At 39.8% G+C, this 18,930-nt stretch overlaps 3 protein-coding genes across 4 annotated transcripts; 2 read left to right on the forward strand and 1 right to left on the reverse strand.

Moving 5' to 3' along the window:
* The first annotated feature begins 5,419 nt into the window (after positions 1 to 5,419).
* LOC122299717 (GEM-like protein 4) lies at positions 5,420 to 7,405 on the forward strand. The gene is made up of 5 exons (XM_043110137.1): positions 5,420 to 5,586; positions 6,084 to 6,279; positions 6,363 to 6,443; positions 6,673 to 6,947; positions 7,066 to 7,405. The coding sequence occupies exons 2-5, from the start codon at positions 6,156 to 6,158 to the stop codon at positions 7,246 to 7,248; spliced, it is 663 nt and encodes a 220-aa protein (XP_042966071.1). The 5' UTR covers positions 5,420 to 5,586; positions 6,084 to 6,155; the 3' UTR covers positions 7,249 to 7,405.
* Positions 7,406 to 9,298: 1,893 nt separating this feature from the next.
* LOC122298390 (piriformospora indica-insensitive protein 2-like) lies at positions 9,299 to 13,217 on the reverse strand. Of its 2 annotated transcripts, XM_043108109.1 has the most exons (4): positions 12,810 to 13,217; positions 11,709 to 11,965; positions 10,875 to 11,104; positions 9,299 to 10,755 (listed from the first exon to the last, which is right to left on the reverse strand). In XM_043108109.1, the coding sequence occupies exons 3-4, from the start codon at positions 10,944 to 10,946 to the stop codon at positions 9,667 to 9,669; spliced, it is 1,161 nt and encodes a 386-aa protein (XP_042964043.1). In that variant the 5' UTR covers positions 10,947 to 11,104; positions 11,709 to 11,965; positions 12,810 to 13,217; the 3' UTR covers positions 9,299 to 9,666. The 2 variants fall into 2 exon arrangements, with proteins under 2 accessions (XP_042964043.1, XP_042964042.1); XM_043108108.1 differs by lacking the exons at positions 10,875 to 11,104; positions 12,810 to 13,217 and having other exon boundaries at positions 11,709 to 12,323.
* A 2,697-nt stretch (positions 13,218 to 15,914) lies between these two features.
* Positions 15,915 to 18,168, forward strand: LOC122299567. The gene is made up of 5 exons (XM_043109938.1): positions 15,915 to 15,947; positions 15,998 to 16,496; positions 16,676 to 17,121; positions 17,176 to 17,330; positions 17,418 to 18,168. The coding sequence occupies exons 1-5, from the start codon at positions 15,915 to 15,917 to the stop codon at positions 18,166 to 18,168; spliced, it is 1,884 nt and encodes a 627-aa protein (XP_042965872.1).
* Positions 18,169 to 18,930: the final 762 nt, after the last annotated feature.

Raw genomic sequence — 18,930 nt, forward strand, 5'->3', positions numbered from 1 at the left:
ATATCGGGGAATTCTTCCACAACTGGAATGTCTGCCAAAGACTTCTTCTCAGACGGCGTGGACACCATCTACACCAAGAATGCATTCGCTCCTCAAGCAATCTCTCGTCTTGCCTGAATCGCCGATATAATCATCGGCTTTTCTTTTAATCTACTCCCCGCAAATTCCAGACAATCACCATCTGGAAGCTGAAAGCTAATTATCCGACTTCTGTAATTAATACTCGCAGAATATCGGTATAGCCAATCCATCCCGAGGATGATATCAAAACCCAACAGCTTGAACACCACCAAATCAGCATCAAAGAATCTTCCCTCAAAATTTAACGGGCATCCCAAAGCAACCTTGAAACACCACACCATCTCACCATCGGGTAGAGCCACTACCATAGCCTTCGGCAACGGTTCCGTGACCAAGTTACACACCCGAGCAAACGTGGAAGACACAAACGATTGTGAAGCACCGGAATCAAACAAAGTACAAGCATAAAACTCATACAAACGGACTCTTCCTGAACCAAACACACAACCCATGAAATCCAAAAAAACAACGAAGAAACCAAATGCACCAAAAATTAAATCCAACTTAAAAATTAAATTAATCCATACCTGTGATTACTCCAGCATCATGGGTCGCTGGTGCCTCATCATCCACCTCTCCGGGTGTGACAGCATAAACCCGGGCTTGCACTACTTGTCTCGGGTTGGTTCTTCCACCGTGTCTACCTCCACGGCTTCCTTGAACTCTGACGGGGCAATCCCATGCAATATGTCCCACTTGGCCGCACCGGTAACACTGGGGTCCGCTACTCGTCCGACACTCGCCCTCATGAGCTCTATTACAAGCTCCACAAACAGGTACACGTCCTCCCATGCGAACACTTGAGGATGCTTGAGGTCGAGTTTCGGTCCGCTGAACGAATTTCTGGGGCGAACCCGAGCTGCTTCCTTCACCAGAGAAACTCCGCCTCTTATGCCCTGGAGGGGAGCCCATACTCAGATTATTTTCCCGCTCTACAAGGGTGGCCACATCCACTAACTCCTGAAAAGTGGATATCCGATGGCTGACCACCATACGGCGTATGTCATGACGCAGCCCCTCCTGGAAACGATCTGCTCGCATCTCCTCAGTGGCGACAAGGTGAGGAGCAAACCGCTCAAGTTCTATGAACCTCCGGGCGTACTGTTCCACTGTCGCGCCCCCTTGGACCAGATTGGAGAACTCTTTTGCCTTTTGCTTCCTTACCGATGTGGGAAAGAAGCGGTCATTGAACTCTTTCTTGAAACGCTGCCAGGTCACCGCAGCAAAAGATCCCAGTTCAGATTCCAACAGCACCCTCTTGGTATCCCACCAATCAGAAGCGGTACCTTGCAAGAGATAGCTGGCGTAGAGTACTTGCTGTGCTTCAGTGCACCCACACACCTCAAAAGTTTTCTCCAGATCTTTGATCCATTTTCCAGCCTGAAGTGGATCCTCATTTCCAGTGAAGTGTGGAGTCCTATGCGCCAGGAAGCGCTCATAGGTGCATCCGGCTTGCACCATGCTACTGGACCCTCCTGGATACATCCAAGGCCCTCCCTGATATGGCCAAGGACCTCCTGGTTGTGGCCAATACCCTCCTTGTTGCGGACAAGGCTCTCCTGACGGTGGATAAGGCCCTCCTGATGGTGGACAAGGCCCTCCTGATGGTGGCCAAGGATCCCCTTGTTGTGGCCAAGGTCCTTGTTGTGGCCAAGGCCCTGCTTATTGAGACCTCGCACTCTGCTGCATAAATTCTGTCATCTGTCGTATTGCTTCGGCTAGGGAGTCATCCCTGGAGGTATTGTCCCGTGGTTCCTGGGTAGATTTCCTTGGTCTCCCCATTTTCCTGCCACAACACCACTCTTGACCCTCCTTTAAGAAAACAAATAAAACCATCATAAAACCAACAAAAACAAAACCAACACCACACAGCAAGAAACAAAAGAAACCAGCTTGCAAAAACATAACCAAATAAATAAAAACAAACAAACAAGCTCAAACAAATAAAACAACTATACTTAACATAATTTTTAAAACACAACTTTAAAAAAAAACATTCTGGTACTACCTATGGGACATGTGGTTTTACCCAGAGTCAAACCGCTTTGATGCCACCTGTGACGCCCCCAAATCCCCACGCCCGAACACGGGGAAATCGAGACGTCCGGATGGTGACAACCCGGGTCACCATCCTATCGACGGGTGCCAAGTGTGTGCAAAGGTAACATATGTGCACAAGAAGCACGCAGCGGATAACGAAAGTCATAACTAAGTACCATAATTTTTCTTAACGTAATACAAGCTGTTTAAAACGTACATAGATAAAATATTACAAAAAAAAAACACAAATACAGTTTTAAACAAATATAAAACATAGCATCAGCAACCCGGCGGAGCCGCATCCTCGGGCTCAGCCTCTTCCTCTTCGTCCTCTAACTCTGCACCAAAAGCTACGGAACCAAAAATGGTACCGCAAGTAAGTAAAACCCAAACACTATCAGATAAAAACACATAAAACTCAAACAAGATGCATGAAACATGCCCAATGCACAAAGCCCATAAAACACAAGTTTTCCACACACGCCAAAAACCCATTTGGCCCAAAAACACACAACCTTTCTAACTAACACGCCAAAAGTCACATTTGGCCCAATATCTCGCCAAAAGTCCATTTGGCCCAATACCACGCCAAAAGTCCCATTTGGCCTCTCAAACCATTATCCAATTTTAACCGTATGCACCATGACCTCCCCTAGGGGTCATCCGCACACCCTGGCTCCAGTGCCACACCGCAGAGTACCACCACGCGTGTGACACCTAACAAGCGATGTCCAGTTCCGCACCCCGAGCGTGCGTAGCCAAGCATCCTCTAGCCCTCACCAACGAAGGGCCACGGAGTCGGTGCGTAGGGCGATGCCCGGTTCCGCGCCCGGCGCGTTAGTAGCCAAGCAACCCCTAGCCCCCGCTCCCGTCGTCTAGCGACAACTCAGGGGACATCACTCAGTTTATTCCGCTCCCGAGTGACCAGAGGAGCTCCACCGGGATAATACCCCATCCCGGCTTGGGGTCGTGATACACACGCACCCGTAAAACCACTCACGCCAATACACAGGCTTTTCACACACTGCCCCAAATACACGTGCATGCACCATGCAATGCCATAACAATGCATAATAAAATAATCTGACAACATAAAACAATTAAACAGGCAACTCCGTCCTCCATCCACCCGGCCCCCGAACTCCTCGGACTCAGTCCGGAATCAACCAACCAGTAGATTAATTAATTGAAAGAGCAATATATATTTAAATCTGAAAATAGGGTTTGGAAAATACTTACAGCGCTATATGGCAATTTTAGAAAACAAGCGGCGTTGCAAACGGCGGCGAAAAAGCAACGTCACAGTGAAAATTCACTGTGGCCGTGGGTTATGAAAAACCCACTTTTGAACGGGGACAAACTAGGGCTTGGGATTGATAGAGAATGGTTTAGGGATGGTTGTGAAGCTATTGGAAGTGATGTTTGGCCGTGGGTGGCGGCGGAATCGCCGGAAAGAGGCCGAAAAACCCAAATCGGAAAGCAAGCTCGTAGGAGCTGTTCCGGTGGTCGTTGGAGGCCGAAAATAGGTGGGTTAGGACGGCAAGGGACCGGTGATGAAGTGGTGAAGAAATGGTGGCCGGAGGTGGAGCGACGGCGGCAGATCGGAGCCAAAACCGTGCAGCCTTTGGAGAGCTTTTCCGGCCAAACGGCCGGCCGGATGGGGGTGGAAACCGGTGGGGAGGTGCGCCGGAGGGAGACGAAGAGGATGGTGGGGGTGGTGTGCCACACGGTGGCCGGCGGCGGTGGGGCTGGGCTGAGGAACGATCCGGCGTGAGGGAGAGAGAAGAGAGAGAGAGAGAGAGAGAGGCCGGGGGGGCTCGAGCGGGAGGAAGAAAAGAAAAAAAAAAGAAAAGAAAGAAAAAAGAAAAAGGAAGGAAAAAGAAAGAAGGAAAAAGAAAAAAAACAGAAAAAGGAAAAAGAAGAGAAAAAGGAAAAGAGATATAGGGAAAAGATGAGGTCCAAACCTCATTCCGAGAAACAAAACTAAACTGCCAAAAAGAGATTAAAAACTACAAAACAACTTAAAGAAATAAAACACAACATCAAATAAATTAAAAATTAATTTTAAAACGCAAATAAATTAAAATAAATAACTAATATATTAATTAAAATAAAAACAACCATATCAACGAAAATACACTCAAAACGGGTCATCACACGTCCCATCCTGCATTGCCAACCGCCCCTCGCCCAGGAAAACAATGTACTCCCCCCCTTTACCTGCACCGCAAACCGCCACTCCAGAGGTCATCGTTACCTTTCGGTAACGTCCACCGTGAAATTTCCGTCTACTGGGCAGACCGGCCACTTTTGCAAGAGGATTTATTCCTCTGTTTTATGCTATGAAAACAAAGCATTTTCATGAATCAGACCCAAACGCCCCCTGTCTAGGTTGCATCCAACCGATCGGGAGCAACCTCCCCATCGACCGAGAACATCCTCCTCTTTTTGATACAAGGGTCATAGACGTCCGCAGGAGCCTCCGTGAACCACCAAGATCTTGGGCTAGGCGCATGAGCCACGACATTACGTCTTCATAGCATCCAACACCAAGCAACCTTATTCCAAAACTAGACAAAGCAAACAAACTAAATAAAAACAGTAAAACTAGAAGAGGAGGGAGGAAGGGAGAGGGAGCTGAGGCTCCCACCTCCCTCTTGGGATGCTCTGAGTTTTCTTTTTAAAGAGTGGTGGGAGTTTCTCTCTCTAGTTTTTCCAATCCTTCTGGAGTATTATTAGAACCATTATTAGTCTTTAGAGATAGTCGGTGCTTAATTTCTATGGCACATTTGAAGTAGCATATCTAAACCTATGCGACACATTTATTCGAAATATCTATTTTCAGAGTTGGTCTTTGGGTGGCTTGGCGGTTGGCTTTAATTCTATGTTGTAAGTGTTGACAAATGGCTGGTATTTCTATGTTTCATATTGTTGATTTTAAACAAATCAACTTTTGATAGCACAATATCATGATCGATCACTCTTATGCAGTAGCATGTCATAATTTCACATTTTTGCTGTTGTTGCTCACTTTGTATAACCTATGATCAGCAATCTCCGCCAGCTCTCTTTTTCTGCTTTTTTGCATCAAAAGTGTAATTATATTGCATCAAAAGTGAGAGCATGACGTTCAATTAAATTCTTCAACAATGTGTTAATTGTTACCTTCACTATATATATATTTTTTTCATCGTCCATTTTTGGTTAAAGGGAGGCTTAATTTGGACAAATTACGAAAAACGGCTACCACACAAATAGAAATAGGAGAGCTAAAGAGAAAAAGAAGCAAGAAAGAATGCCCGTGAAAATAAGATCAAGAGGCGAAATAGGGTGACAGGAGAAGGAGGAGGTCAAGGTTCACAATTTATTGTTTTCCTCCTTATTCTTTTCTTGGTTATGGTTCTCTGAAGTTGGATTGTTGAAATATAATAAAAGAGAATCAAACCAATTCCAACACCATTGAAGGTAAAACTTCCATCCTTCAAATAGCAGTACCTTTCTTTCGATCAAGTTTGCTAGTTTTTTTTTTTTTTTTTTTTCTCCTTCTAACTTTTTTTTTATGATCTGCATAAATTATTCTGTGGTTCCACATATCATTGACTGCAACAAGATTTAACAGCTAAATATTATATTTAAAAAAAAAAATGAACGTAATATTTGGGAGATATTCTCTGTGAATGAGGGTTATAATTATAAAATTATATAGCTAAGGTTGGATGAATCAATCCCTGCATTCTTATTTTTAGGGCATTATTTGTTAAGGTTTGGATGTGATTCTAGAAAAGATGCATAAATTTTAATCGATGCACCATGTATAATACATGACAAAAAACAAAAAAAATCTGCAAATGAAGCTTAATTGATCTCATCCACTTTTCTTTTTTCTACTTTTCAAATTATTGTAATAAAGTTAAGATAGTACGAAAAGATTACATAAATTATTGTTGCTAAACCGTATGCAGAAAGACAAGGTTTGATCAACCATATAAAGCATCTCTTCATCCATAAGACTCTGACAGCTGAAAACATTCTACATGAATAAAAGAAAAGAAGCCCTTAGAGACAAAAGTTACTTAGAACCAAATATGGGACGCATGAAGTCTAATGCCAAAGCACATCCAGCTGAGATACCAGCTCAAGGATATTCACCACAACAAGGTACCCAATCTCTCTCTCTCTCTCAAACCCCTTGAAACGGAGCCGTTCAAATAATGAGATATTCGATGCTTTTGATATTGCAGGTAAAATAGATTCAGTACTTAAAAGGATGAAAAAGCTTAAGAAAAAAGCAAAGAACTTTACTCATGGGGTCCTAGAGCATGGTAATTAAGCTCATTCCTTCAGCAGCTCAGATCTGATTATAATCTTCATGCTGGTTTATGAATTTCATTCATCCCCATGTAGTCATATGTTTCTATTTAAGGAATGACTTTGAATACATACAACACATGGAAAGACAAAATTGTTGCTTGAACATGTTACAATTACATGTGCCACTTGTGTAAAACAACATTGACTGATTTATTTAATTTTTATGTTGAGGGACTACAGTAAGATTGGGGCACAAATTCACAGAAATTATGAAGTGGAAGTTGAGGTTGGGGGCTAAAATTCTTCGAGTAGGTGGATTTGAGAAGGTATTCAAGGAGTTATTTAGTGTTTCAGAAGGAGAGAAACTGTTGAAGGCTTTCCAATGCTTTTTATCAACTACAGCTGGTCCAGTAGCTGGGCTCCTCTTTATCTCCACCAAAAAGGTTTCTTTTTGTAGTGAGAGATCTATCAAAGTCACCTCTCCAAATGGAGAAATGGTTAGATTCCACTATAAGGTATTCATAAATATTCACACACACGGTCTCTCTCCCTCTCTCTTAAAATTCTTATTAACAAGTTTCGCACTATTTACTCATTAACCCGAAGAAATCTGTTGCACTCAATTTTTCTCAGGTATTAATCCCACTGAAGAAGATAAAGAGAGTTGACCTGACTGAGAATTCGAGGAAGCCATCGGCAAAGTACATAGAAGTAACAACTTGGGATAATTTTGACTTCTGGTTTATGGGTTTCTTAAATTATCAGAAATCCTTCAAATATCTTGAGCTGGCAGTTTCTCAAGCCAGGGGGAATTGAAAGGCATTAGTCAGAACCGTCTCTTCTAAGCACGAAAACTAATGACTGTTTGTTTTTTCAATTAAGTTTTTGGAATGGGAATCATTGTCTCATTGATAAAGAATTAACGTATCCAACCACACCATAATATATTTATGATGGTTTCCAATTTCTCTTACTTTTCTTCTTGCTGGCAAGTGAGCTAAAGTCAAATGAAGTGAGCGAAACTAATTTCTCTTAGATGAATCGCTGACCAAGTAGCAAAATTCCTTTTATTTGGCCAGACAGGGAACGGTTTCAGCAAACTTTTTCCAAATGGTATCTCCTTTATTTGTATTAACATGTATATTGACAAGATCAATGGGCACCAAAAAAAAAACTCTTTTTTTCCTTGTTTTTTTTTTTATGTCTAACAAACTCATTGCATTAATCACAAGAATTACAACTGGTTATCAGTCCAGATGACCTGGTGAATAAAATCAGGGAAGGATTCCCACCATACAATGATGTCTTCTACATTCCATGCAAATCTAGCAAGTCGATGAGCTGCACCATTACAAATTCTTCTCACATGTTGAATACTGCAGTTTGGAAATTTCCTCATTAGCTTCTTTACATCTTTAATGATATTGTACATCATGGAACGTGACGACTCCTTCTCTTGAATCTCTTTAACACTTAATAGGGAATCAATTTCGATCATGAGATCTCTAATACCCAGTGGGATACACAGTTGTAAGCCTCTGAGAATAGCCAGTACTTCTATCTCTGAGGGATCACCAAGTTACCAACTTCACTTTCTTTTTTGGTGGTAGCCATTATAACTTGTCCCCGACTTCTAAGAATTATGCCCACACCCGCAAACTTTTGGTCATGGAATACAGCACCATCCACATTCAACTTCAATGCATTCTGTGGCGGGGGTAACCATTTGCAGGTTTTTTTTATACTCCTCGTATCATTTCTTTTGGCTATCTTCCAAGCTGCTTGCATAGAGAGGGCCTGATTAATAGCGATATCTATTTCCAGAACTTTTCCTTCAAAAGATAAATGATTCCTTCTAAACCAGCAACTCCAGTTACTGTAGTTGTTGTTTGGTAGTTGATTGCTTCTAAACTCATTTTTTCCTTGGTTTGATTGCAATGTTATTTGGTGAAAGCCTGAAACCTCAATTACTGAGGTAGTTGTTGTTAACCTGTTTTGTTTAATGATTTTAGTTTGTCAACTTTACTTAGCATGTCCACATGGCAAAAATAATGCCCGGTCCCCGTGAAATGGCAGAGAACAGTCAATTTTCAATCCCCTGAAAGAAGTCAGGGCTATTAATTAATGGTTAATACCTAAAGAACAATTCCACATGCCAATCCAGAACACATGCAGGCAGCTGAGATTGGCTGACAAAAGCTTTTAATTTTGTTTACCACCGTTTCACATGGAACCAGCCAGCCCCGGCCAGGATCATCGTCTTTAAACAGGCTACTAGGCTTCCCTACAAGTCTAAGCCTAATCATACTACGTACCAAGTACACAGGCCTACTGAGGATAATCCTCCACATATCACTTTCAACCTAGTAATTAAAGTCATAAAGGACTAACTGACACTCCTCGAAAAATCAACCCATGATCAGAACTCCTACTTAAATGCCTCGTCCACTAGAAGCCAAGTGATCAACTTGGTATTCGAGAAATCGAGGGGTATCCGGTTCGTTCAGTTTTGAACAAATTTTATAATGCTAGTTCTCCTTTAAAGAATTTCTTTCTGTTTTTTTTAACAAGTATCCTCGTAATGTAGTGAGATTAATGACTTGTTTATACTAAACTCATACGATAATACTTAATTCTATTACTTGCTCTTTTCAAAAAAAAAAAAATTCTATTACTTGCTGTCCTCCTCAATTCTCATGCCTGTGGGAAGTTCTTATTACTAGATATATCGAGTCTAGTATCTAGAAAATCATGTTAAAGAAGTGTAGTTATGGTATTTAAAAGTCTTTAATTTTTAAATAACAGATGACCACTCAAGATACACATAAAAAATGGATATAAGTGACATTATCCCCGGAAAAACATGTTTTGGAAAAGAAGGCATGACTAGCTTGAATTGTAATACAATATATATCGTTCCGATGATTAGAGGTAAGTCAAAGTGGACATTAACTATATATGGCTGGTACAACCGGGAAAAAAAGGCTACAACTTCATGTTAGGGGACAAGAAAAGTGGAACAAATTAAGATCAGAATGCGGTTGGATATATCTGAAAGAAATATTTTGGACTTGAGACCTGATCTCCAATTAAGATTCCCATAGGAAACATCTTAGGGAAAGACCCATCAACATTTCCACCTGAGAAACTCACCAAAACCCATCACTAACATAGCTTGGGAATCCCCAAAGAAGCCACAAAATGGGAATTCTGTTTCAAATTCCCATCAGCCAACTACTTAGTTCTTGGATTGGATTCATGTACTGTGACCTCTTTCTGGCACAGTTTTACCCCATATGGAACATGGCTAGGTGACTTCAACCCAACCGGATAACAAAGATTTGGGTTGTTCCATGCCCCAAACCTCCTTCCCATTTTCCCAAGAAACCCTTCAGAGAAATTAATCTCTCCTGTCAGATTGTTCCCATTTAAGTAGAGTGCAGTAACGCAAGGTAGAGTAGATAGCTTTGCAGGGAGCTTGCCCGTGAGGTGGTTGTCACTCAGACCCAGAAATCTCAATCTCTTTAATTTTGAGATGGATTCAGGTATCTCTCCTTTCAAGCCCACGTTAGAAAGATCCAAAACGACTAAGTTGTGTAGTTTATGCCACTCTAGGCACGTAAAGACTCCACCAATGGGGTTGTTGGACAATACCAACTCTTCCAATGAACACGTTTCTTCAAGCAATTTGCTCAAGCCGCCTGAAAAGTTGTTGTTTCTAAGGTCCAAAAGGGTCAGATTCTTCAAGTTACTAATCTCACTTGGTAGCATACCTTCGAGCTGATTGTTGCTCAAGTCAAACTTCAAAAGTGAGGTCAACCCTCCGAGACTCGATGGCAAAGGCCCAGATAGTGTATTCCTACTTAAATCAAATATAAGTAGCTGACTCAACCCACCAAAACTACAAGGAATTGGACCATTAAACCTGTTCCCAGCAAGAACTAGACGCTTCAAGTTGATCAAGTTTCCAATATTTGTTGGTAATTTCCCAGTTAATCCACTTTCAATTAGCACCAATGATTGGAGCTTCAGGAGAAAGCCAAAGCTAGCAGGAAATTGCCCAATGAGACCAGGGTTGGATCGGAACTCTAATGATTCTAAACTTCCCGCAAGTTTCTTCCAGTTATTGGATGGAATGGAGATGGGATATCTGTGGGAAGAGACGAAGCAATTGAAGAAGGATAGAGTTTTGAGGTGCTTGAGCTCAAACAGTTCTGGTCTGAATTCTAGTTTTGTTGCACAACCAAGCGAGTTGTCATGAACGGGACCAATAATTAACGCAGTAACGTACCAAAACCCCTCAAACAGATCACAAGAGACCCCCTGTAAGAGAAAATGAGAAAACGTATTGAACTTGAGAAAAAAGAGGCTATAATCCATCAGATAGTTAAGTTCATTACATGTGTGAAATATACTCGGGTAAATTGAACTTCAACACTTACATATATAGCGTCTGAAATTAACGATTTTTTAGTGATGAAAATTGGGTAATGAGCTAGAATCACCATGTGCATGGTAATAATCTTCCGTAAGGAGCATTAAAGAGTACATGGGAAGTTTTCTGTGCAAAACAAGTGGTATCTGTAGCCTTAAGATTTTAGAGCGCAATTCATAAACTGTTGCCTTCAGGATGTATGCAGAAAACTAGGAGGCCAGGTTCCATTTTCCGCTTCTGCAGAATATATATCAGTTCTCAGGAACTTCGTGGGCTAAAGACAAATACTCCAGCCAACAATAGAGTAGCCGGATAGCAAATGGTTTGAGTGTATTTGAGAAATAATTTTCATAATTCCATGCCTTATTTGTGAATTGCTTATCATCCCATGGTGCAAGCAAGAAACTGAACAAGGCGCTAGTTTGTTTACTCCTTTTTTGGTAATGTTTGCCCTGTGACCAAAAGGGTTATGATGATGATAACAATAATGATGATGATGATGATTATGATCTTACTAGGTGTCTTAACTGTTAATGGGTTTCTTCTATCAGAAGAGATTAATATTCACATTCTATTTTGAAGTAAGAATGGTGATAACATCCCGCACTAGTCATACTTCCATGTCAAAGAAATTCATCTATTTCTGTGAAACAAAGCGGATGATTTGAGTGTTCAAAGTACCTTTAGATGAAAATGCAATGGCTTCTAACCTTGACAATGAGTGAAAAAACATGAAGTGGTCAGTATTCTTTTACCCAAATTAAGCACAAAGAAAAAGGTAGTCCCATGGTAGTTTTACAACTACACGCTCTACATTACGATTGGTGGGGGCAAGCAGTACCTGTATAGGAGTCCATCCACAGGGATCTGGATATAGAGCTGATCCATTCCACCAATTGCCCACAAAGCCCTGTATAGCAGAGTACAGAGCTTCCTTCTCTGTTTTTTCCATTGGAGCTACATCCATCTCTTCCTCCCCACAGCACCAAACAGCCAAACAGAAGACGAAGACAGCAAAAGTAACATTACTGATGGTGGTAATGCTTTTCATGGATGTTCAGAATCTTCCACACCCAAAGGAAAATGGACCGGAACAACCTTGATGGACAACAACACAAAGGAACACAAAATGAAGAAGCTAGGCTTGAATTTAAGCGAACATTATAGCATTCGTATAACATTGGCCTTTCACTTTTTATCCATAAAAACAAAACAGGGTATTTTTGGAGTCATAGAGAGTTTGTGACGCAGAATGAAAGAGAATATTATTCGAAAAAATTGTTGAATGATGGGGGGAAAACGAAGGAAACAAAGACAAAGAAGCAAATAATGGAAAAAGCTTGCTTGTTTTAATGGAAAAAGCTAAGGAAGTACATCATATATAGCAGAGAAAACCCAATATCTAATCCCAGTTCTCGAAGCTCAATGTATTAATGGTACTGAAAATGGTTATAATATCAGAACAGTACTACTAGTAACTGAAGACTTGGTGGCGAAAGCGAAAGGCAGGGTTGCTCTTTCTACGGCTCTGCTTTTGCACCCTTGTGGCCTTCATCAGCATTAATTTATCAAATATAAATTGTTAATTTGATTTTATCTAACAGGTTGGAGATATTATAGGTTGGGAGATATATGATTGGAGTCATGTTTAAGTTTGTGGGAATAGTTAGGGTAAAGGGTGCAAAAGAGTGATGCATGTAGGCGCAACACGCATGCAAAGACAAAGTTGGATTTAACTCGTTCTTCCTTGTTCACCCCAACTTTCGTTGTCTTTTTTGATTTGACACGGGTCGAGAAACAGCCAAGGTATACAGGAATTCGGTAAGGAGTTTCCTTAAGTACATATATGATAATTAAAAAAAAAAAAATCTTCAAATCCGATAATCCCTAATGATTATTTGCATCTAAAAAAATTTAAACTTTAAAGTTAGGAAATACTTACTCCAAGCTCAAGACCTTCATCTCAAGACCTTCGTCACGTGAGCTAACCCCATCTTTATTTTTCTCCATTGAAATAATATTGTTAACCCTATTTTTCTCCTCCTCTTCTATGAACCAGAGAATAAAAGACAAAAAGAGCAGTGAGGCATCATAGATCCAGTTGGGCCCGTAGTTACTGTTTTTTTGGGTCTTGGCAGGATCATCACTCTCCACTCACCAGGAAGCTCGGTTCCATGACTTTCCAGCTTGAAAAGTCCCAAAGGCAAATCAAGTTTGAAGCTTAATAAATAAGTGATACCTAGAGTCCTAATAAACAAATTTGGTTGGAGAAATGCATATACAACATATGAAAACCACCAAAGCCTAGAGGTTTTGGAATTGGGGTTTGGTGTGTGAATATGACCTGACGATTTCATTTTAATCCGAACACGGTTTTGTTGCATGATTCTAAATTTCCATTCCCTCTCCACAGAGAGAACCAAAAAGGCAGAGTGTGGACCAAAGTCACAGCTTGACAAAGAAACTGGAAACAATTTTAGAGCTTTTTTAAGTGTGGACCAGACTGAAGGGGCATGGAAAGTTAATAAGTATGCATAGCCCACACTCTGCTTAAATCTTTAAAGACAGTCCTATCATAGGCTGAAAAGTCATTTTCCACCTTGCTTTTTCGAGGTACCGTCCTGAGAGAAAGGGAGAGAGAGAGAGAAGGGTCAGATACTGTGTGCTCTGGTTATTTTTAGTTAGATTTTTGTTATAAACTTATATGCCCTGTTTCTATTCCATTCTTGGATCCAAGTGCTTGGTTAAAAAAAATTCATAACATTAGTGTATAAACATGTGATATGATAGGTTAGATGAAAAGTTTCTTTTCCAATTTGATGCACTATTATCATGCATATCAATTTATAAACTAAGACAATTTTATTGCATCAAATATTTTTCATCTTAAGTCATGACTATCTGGTAGAGTTCTTGTTTTTATTACTCCATTTTAACAAAGTTGGAAAATTTTTAAGAAATGGAGTCCAATCTCAACTTGATCGTGTTGGTGAAACTTTTTTATTCACTTCGCCAGTTTTGGGATAGGGTTGTTGCAATGGACGGATGAGGGATGAGTTGTAAGTCAAGATGCCTATTTTATGGTTTGTGATTTGCGGTCTGTAATGGTCGTATAGGCTGCAGGCCTTAAATAACATGTCCCACTTCCACTTATTTGGTCGTCTTCACAGCAAAGTTGTTACCGGAGTCGTGCAAACTGAACTAATAATTTACTTCTTCCTTCTGCCTTGAATGATTGGAGTGTACGTACCCCTAAATAAACAAGACTATATAGGCAATGTCCTGTTTTCATAAGCCAACTGTATCCTGCTCAGCTCTCAACAGTTACCCAAATATAACAAGACACAAGTCCTAAAAGAGCCACGCCAACAACATTACAAACATGTTGTATTTGTTTTTAATGGACTAATATTATAGTTTGATTATTGAGCTCATTTATCAAAGTAAAATTTATTGAGCTCATAATGTGATGGGTCATTTTATAGACATATAGAGGTTCTTACTCTCACCCTAATTAAATAAAACTAACTCATTGAGTTTTATTAGTGTTCAGCTGGTCCTATTGGCCCTTTTTCTTATATCTTTGAAAATGGGGACTTAGACAAGTATTGAGACTAACAGAAAAGGGGTAGAGAGTCGCTTGCTCCATAGAAATCTATTTTACAGGAACTCTTAAAAGCTCCATAGAAAACTCATCACAAATATTTGGAGGTATGTTTCCTTATTAATTTTCTTCACAAATTTGATAAGAGATCTTGGTGATCTCAGATTTATTCAAAATCCAACAAAACATTCATTGCCTACTCAGTCATCCCAACGCTTGCTATTTGCTAAAACAAAGCCATGCTTATGCAAGAGTGATTTGTATAGGATAATATTCTCAAAAGATGTCACTTTATACGTGAAAAACAAAATCTAAAACCCATGTTGTTATTCAACCTTTACTAGGCAGGAAAAAAGTGTTGGAACCCACTCTTTCTCTAGCATTGAGCTTCTCTTCCAGCACAAAGTAATTCCTCCTCCTTCATTCTTCTCTTCTAGTGTTGAGTGTCTGCCTTAGCCAACTTTGACTCAGATGTAATCTTGATTAGGTGATGCTCCTCTTGAACTTCATGTATAGCCTTTCCAAAGCTGCTACATCAAACATCAACTTCTTAAAAAGATTGTCCAGAATCAGGATAACAGCAACCTGAAGAGAGCTGAAATCTAATGGTAAAAAAGCTTTTCTGCCACAAAAGCGTCGGGAAATTTAGATATCAAATTACAGACTTTTGTTAAGACTGAACAATATTCTCAAGAATCATGTTTCTTTATTCTATACTTCAGAAAATGCAATTAAATATGTGGACTCATCACGTTTGTGGATCTCCTCAATTTCAAGACGCGCTTGCCTCAGTTCTTAGTACTTCAAAGTCGAGAGTCCATCTCCTCAATCAAGAGAAGCCCCCCATCATGTTGTACTAGTAGCCATAAAACTGTTTAAAATAATATTTGATCAGATGATGCAACAAAATTCCTCCAATATGAGGCTTTGATGAAGAATTCGCAGCATCTCATATCGCATACAGAAGAACAAGAAGATCATACAAATAAAAGGAAAGAAGATCATACAAATAAGGCAGGCAATTGCTCCCACAAAATTTCTTAATTGTGGTAATAAAATCTCAAAGATTCTCACTTTAAAGTTGGAATATATTATTAGGTACAGATGGGAAAAAAAACAGAGTCAAGTGGTTAGTTTGCAAAACTCACAATAGGATAACTAAACAATGAATTACTTCCTATGAAGCTATTTTTGCGCCAATTATACCGATTTGAAAAACATAATTTCAGACTTTTAAAAAAAAAAAAAATATATATATATATATATATATATATATATATATATATCCCAAGTCACAAACTTTCAACTAAAACATTTTCATTTCCAATTTAAAACTATTGGAGCAGCATACATCATCATATGCCACTATCTTGGAGCTGCAGGATCATGATGATCCACTCACTCGTGGCAGCAACAATGCAGCAGTTCTTATAGAAGCTTCCCATGAGTCCAGCATTATTCAGTAATGATTCTATTGTAAATTAGTTTACTAGAAAGCCTACATGGCTCGGGGGGATTCTGGATAGGTGCAGTTGATTGGAGAGGACTTAAATGTAGCCATTCAAGAGGCTGAAACGAATCCTGCTATTCTTGATGATCTAACGCCGGAAAGGGTTGAAGAGGAAGGTAATGCAAGCCTAGGGCCTACGTGCAGGTCCACGTCCGGGTTGAATGAGGAAGGTAATGTTCTTGGGTCTAGTGTGAAAGCCCACCATGAATTGAATCAGCTTAATCAAAGTGCCGAAATGCCTATGGGTTGTGAATTGGTTTCCATGAGCGTTGGTCGTGTGGCTATGGGCCCTGGTGAGACTGGGCTTAATTCTAAGGTATTATTAGAACCGATTGTAATTGAGGAGTTTGAATGTGCAAGTGACGAAGAAATAGACCATGAGGGATGTGTAAGATCCGCTGAGCAAGACGTGAGCATTGCCATTCATTCAGATTGTGAAAGTGAACGTGACAAGCTTAAAGGTGACTTGAGAAAAGATTATTATTGGGACTCGGAAGGCCCAAATAATGTAGCTGGTAAGGTTTCAAAAAGAAGCTCCACTAGGGTGGCCACTCACCCTTCTAAATTGAATTTATGATTAGTCCAATTATTTTTTGAAATATTAGGAGTCTCAGTACATCTATCATGCACTTGAAGAAAATTATTAAAAAATTTAAGCCTAATATTCTTGCTTTGGCCGAATCTTTTGTGCCAGCGGAGGAGATTCCTAATTTGTTAGGGCGTTTCAAGTGTGAATCTTTCCTCACTAATGAAGCACAAAATGGAAAAATTTGGTTACTTTGGAAGTCTGCAGTCTCTGTCCAGTGGTTGGCTGCTTCTAATCAATTTGTGTCTGTTAAAATAGAAGAGAATGGGCATGTCTATGTTCTTACCATTGTTTATACTAAGTGCACTCAGTTAGAGAGGAAGATGCTTTGGGAGGACCTAGAAGCTTCTGGGTGTGGTAATCTTCCTTGGCTCATATGCGGAGATTTCAACATTATCAAAAATGATTCGGAAAGAAGAGGCAGTCATCCACGTCCTTTCGCAGCTATGGAAGATTTTAACATGTATATTCATAACGACAGCTGGCTGGACATGTCCTCTAAAAGCCCGAGCATGACTTGGTGCAATGGTCGAGGCGGTTTGGCGCGCTACTGGGCAAGGTTAGACAGATGTTTTATCGATTCTAATTTTCTTAATGTGTTTTTTCAGGTCTTGGCTCGTACTACTTCTGATCACTCTCCGCTGGTAATTCAAATGGGTGACGATCCTTTTAGGTATGGACCTGGTCCTTTTCGATTTCAGTTTATGTGGACTGATCATAGTGATTTTCTTCGCCTTGTGGAGAGTGTGTGCAGATTAGAGGCGTATGGTCATGGCCTTACGAATCTTTCTATTAAATTGAAAAGGGTCAAGGTTACTTTAAGGGAGTGAAATAGGAATGTGTTTGGCAGGACTGAGGTCATCGTCAGTCAATTAGAACATCGTATTGAGGGTTTGGAAGTTCAGCTTCAAACTTGTTTTAGTCAAGAGGATGATAATGCTCTTTTGAAGACGAAAATGGATCTGTCCACTTGGCTTGATAGAGAAGATACTCGTCTTGCTCATTTGGCTAAAAAAAGTTGGTTGAAAGATGGGGATCGAAATTCTAAATTTTACCATGCTTACCTAAATGCTAAAAATCATGCGAAGATTAAGGAGATGCGTTTGGTTGCTAGTACTTGTTTAAATTCTCCATTTGAAATTCATAAAGTTGTTGTTGATTATTTTAATAATTTCTTGGGGGTTGGGGGTTTTCGTGATCTGCCCAATCTTAGTGATTTAATTGATCCTGTGATTACTATTGATGAGAACATGGTACTTTGTCAAGCTCCTTCTCTCAATGAAATTAAGGACGCTCTCTTCAATATTTTCATTGACAGTAGTCCTGGTCCGGATGGTTTTGGATCGGGTTTCTATAGAGTTTGTTGGGATTTGGTTAAAGATGATTTGTTGGGTGCTATTTCTGATTTTTTTCATTGTAAGTCTCTTCCCAGATTCTATATTGCGTCTTTCATTGTTGTAATTCCTAAGGTGGATAAACCCTCTGGTTTCGATAAATTCCGACTTATTAGTCTCTGTTCAGTGATTTATAAGATTTGTACTAAAATTATTGTGAGCCGTCTTACGAATTTACTTAGTAAGATTATTTCTCAGGAGCAATGAGCATTCATTCTTGGACGTAGTATTTTTTAGAACATAAGTCTTACCCAAGAGATGGTTCATTCTATTCATAGAAATATTAATGGAGGGAATGTTTTGGTTAAACTTGATATGTTCAAGGCTTATGACTGTGTTGATTGGAATTTTCTTTTACATGTCTTAGATGCCTTTGGTTTCTCTTCTAAGTTTTGTACTTTGATTAAGGCTTGTATTACCACTCCTTGGTATTCTGTTATGATAAATGGCACCTCTTTGGGTTTCTTTAAAGGGGAGTGTGGTTTGAGACAAGGCGACCCGCTCTCCCCCTACTTATTTATCATTATGCAAGAGGTGTTTTCTCGCATTCTTAAGGTTTATTTCGGGAATGTTAATATTGGACAGTTTATTCAGGCTCGTGGTACTCCCCTTATTGCCCATCTTATGTATGCGGATGATATTGTTATTTTTAGTAATGGTGGTAAAAAGTCCATGAGGAGTTTGATGGAGGTTTTGAATATTTATGCAACTTGGTCGGGGCAAGTTCTTAGTAGAGAAAAAAGTGCTATTTTTTTCTCTGAAAGAATTTCTCTTACTAGAAAATCTTCCATTTTTCCTATCACTGGTTTTTTTGAAGATTCTTTTCCTTTTAAATATTTGAGGGTTCCAATTGTGGTTGGTAGGCTTAAAGTTAGTGATTTTGGTGATTTGCTTGGAAAGATTAAACGGAAGATTGCGAGTTAGAAGATGAAAATGTTTTCTATTTATAGTCGTACTATTTTGCTTCAA

Source organism: Carya illinoinensis, chromosome 16, assembly GCF_018687715.1.
Source record: "Carya illinoinensis cultivar Pawnee chromosome 16, C.illinoinensisPawnee_v1, whole genome shotgun sequence".
NCBI lineage: Eukaryota > Viridiplantae > Streptophyta > Magnoliopsida > Fagales > Juglandaceae > Carya > Carya illinoinensis.

Bases quoted from the DNA above. Each gene is read 5' to 3' on its own strand.
- LOC122299717 (XM_043110137.1), top strand. From the start codon at position 6,156: ATGAATAAAAGAAAAGAAGCCCTTAGAGACAAAAGTTACTTAGAACCA. The intron at 6,280-6,362 runs GTACCCAATCTC...TTGATATTGCAG, and splicing joins AGGATATTCACCACAACAAG to GTAAAATAGATTCAGTACTT. The intron at 6,444-6,672 runs GTAATTAAGCTC...GAGGGACTACAG, and splicing joins TCATGGGGTCCTAGAGCATG to TAAGATTGGGGCACAAATTC.
- LOC122298390 (XM_043108108.1), bottom strand. From the start codon at position 11,918: ATGAAAAGCATTACCACCATCAGTAATGTTACTTTTGCTGTCTTCGTC. The intron at 10,756-11,708 runs GTACTGCTTGCC...TTTCTCTTACAG, and splicing joins GTGGATGGACTCCTATACAG to GGGGTCTCTTGTGATCTGTT.
- LOC122299567 (XM_043109938.1), top strand. From the start codon at position 15,915: ATGAGTCCAGCATTATTCAGTAATGATTCTATT. The intron at 15,948-15,997 runs GTAAATTAGTTT...GATTCTGGATAG, and splicing joins TATTCAGTAATGATTCTATT to GTGCAGTTGATTGGAGAGGA. The intron at 16,497-16,675 runs GTAAGGTTTCAA...CTTTTGTGCCAG, and splicing joins AGGCCCAAATAATGTAGCTG to CGGAGGAGATTCCTAATTTG.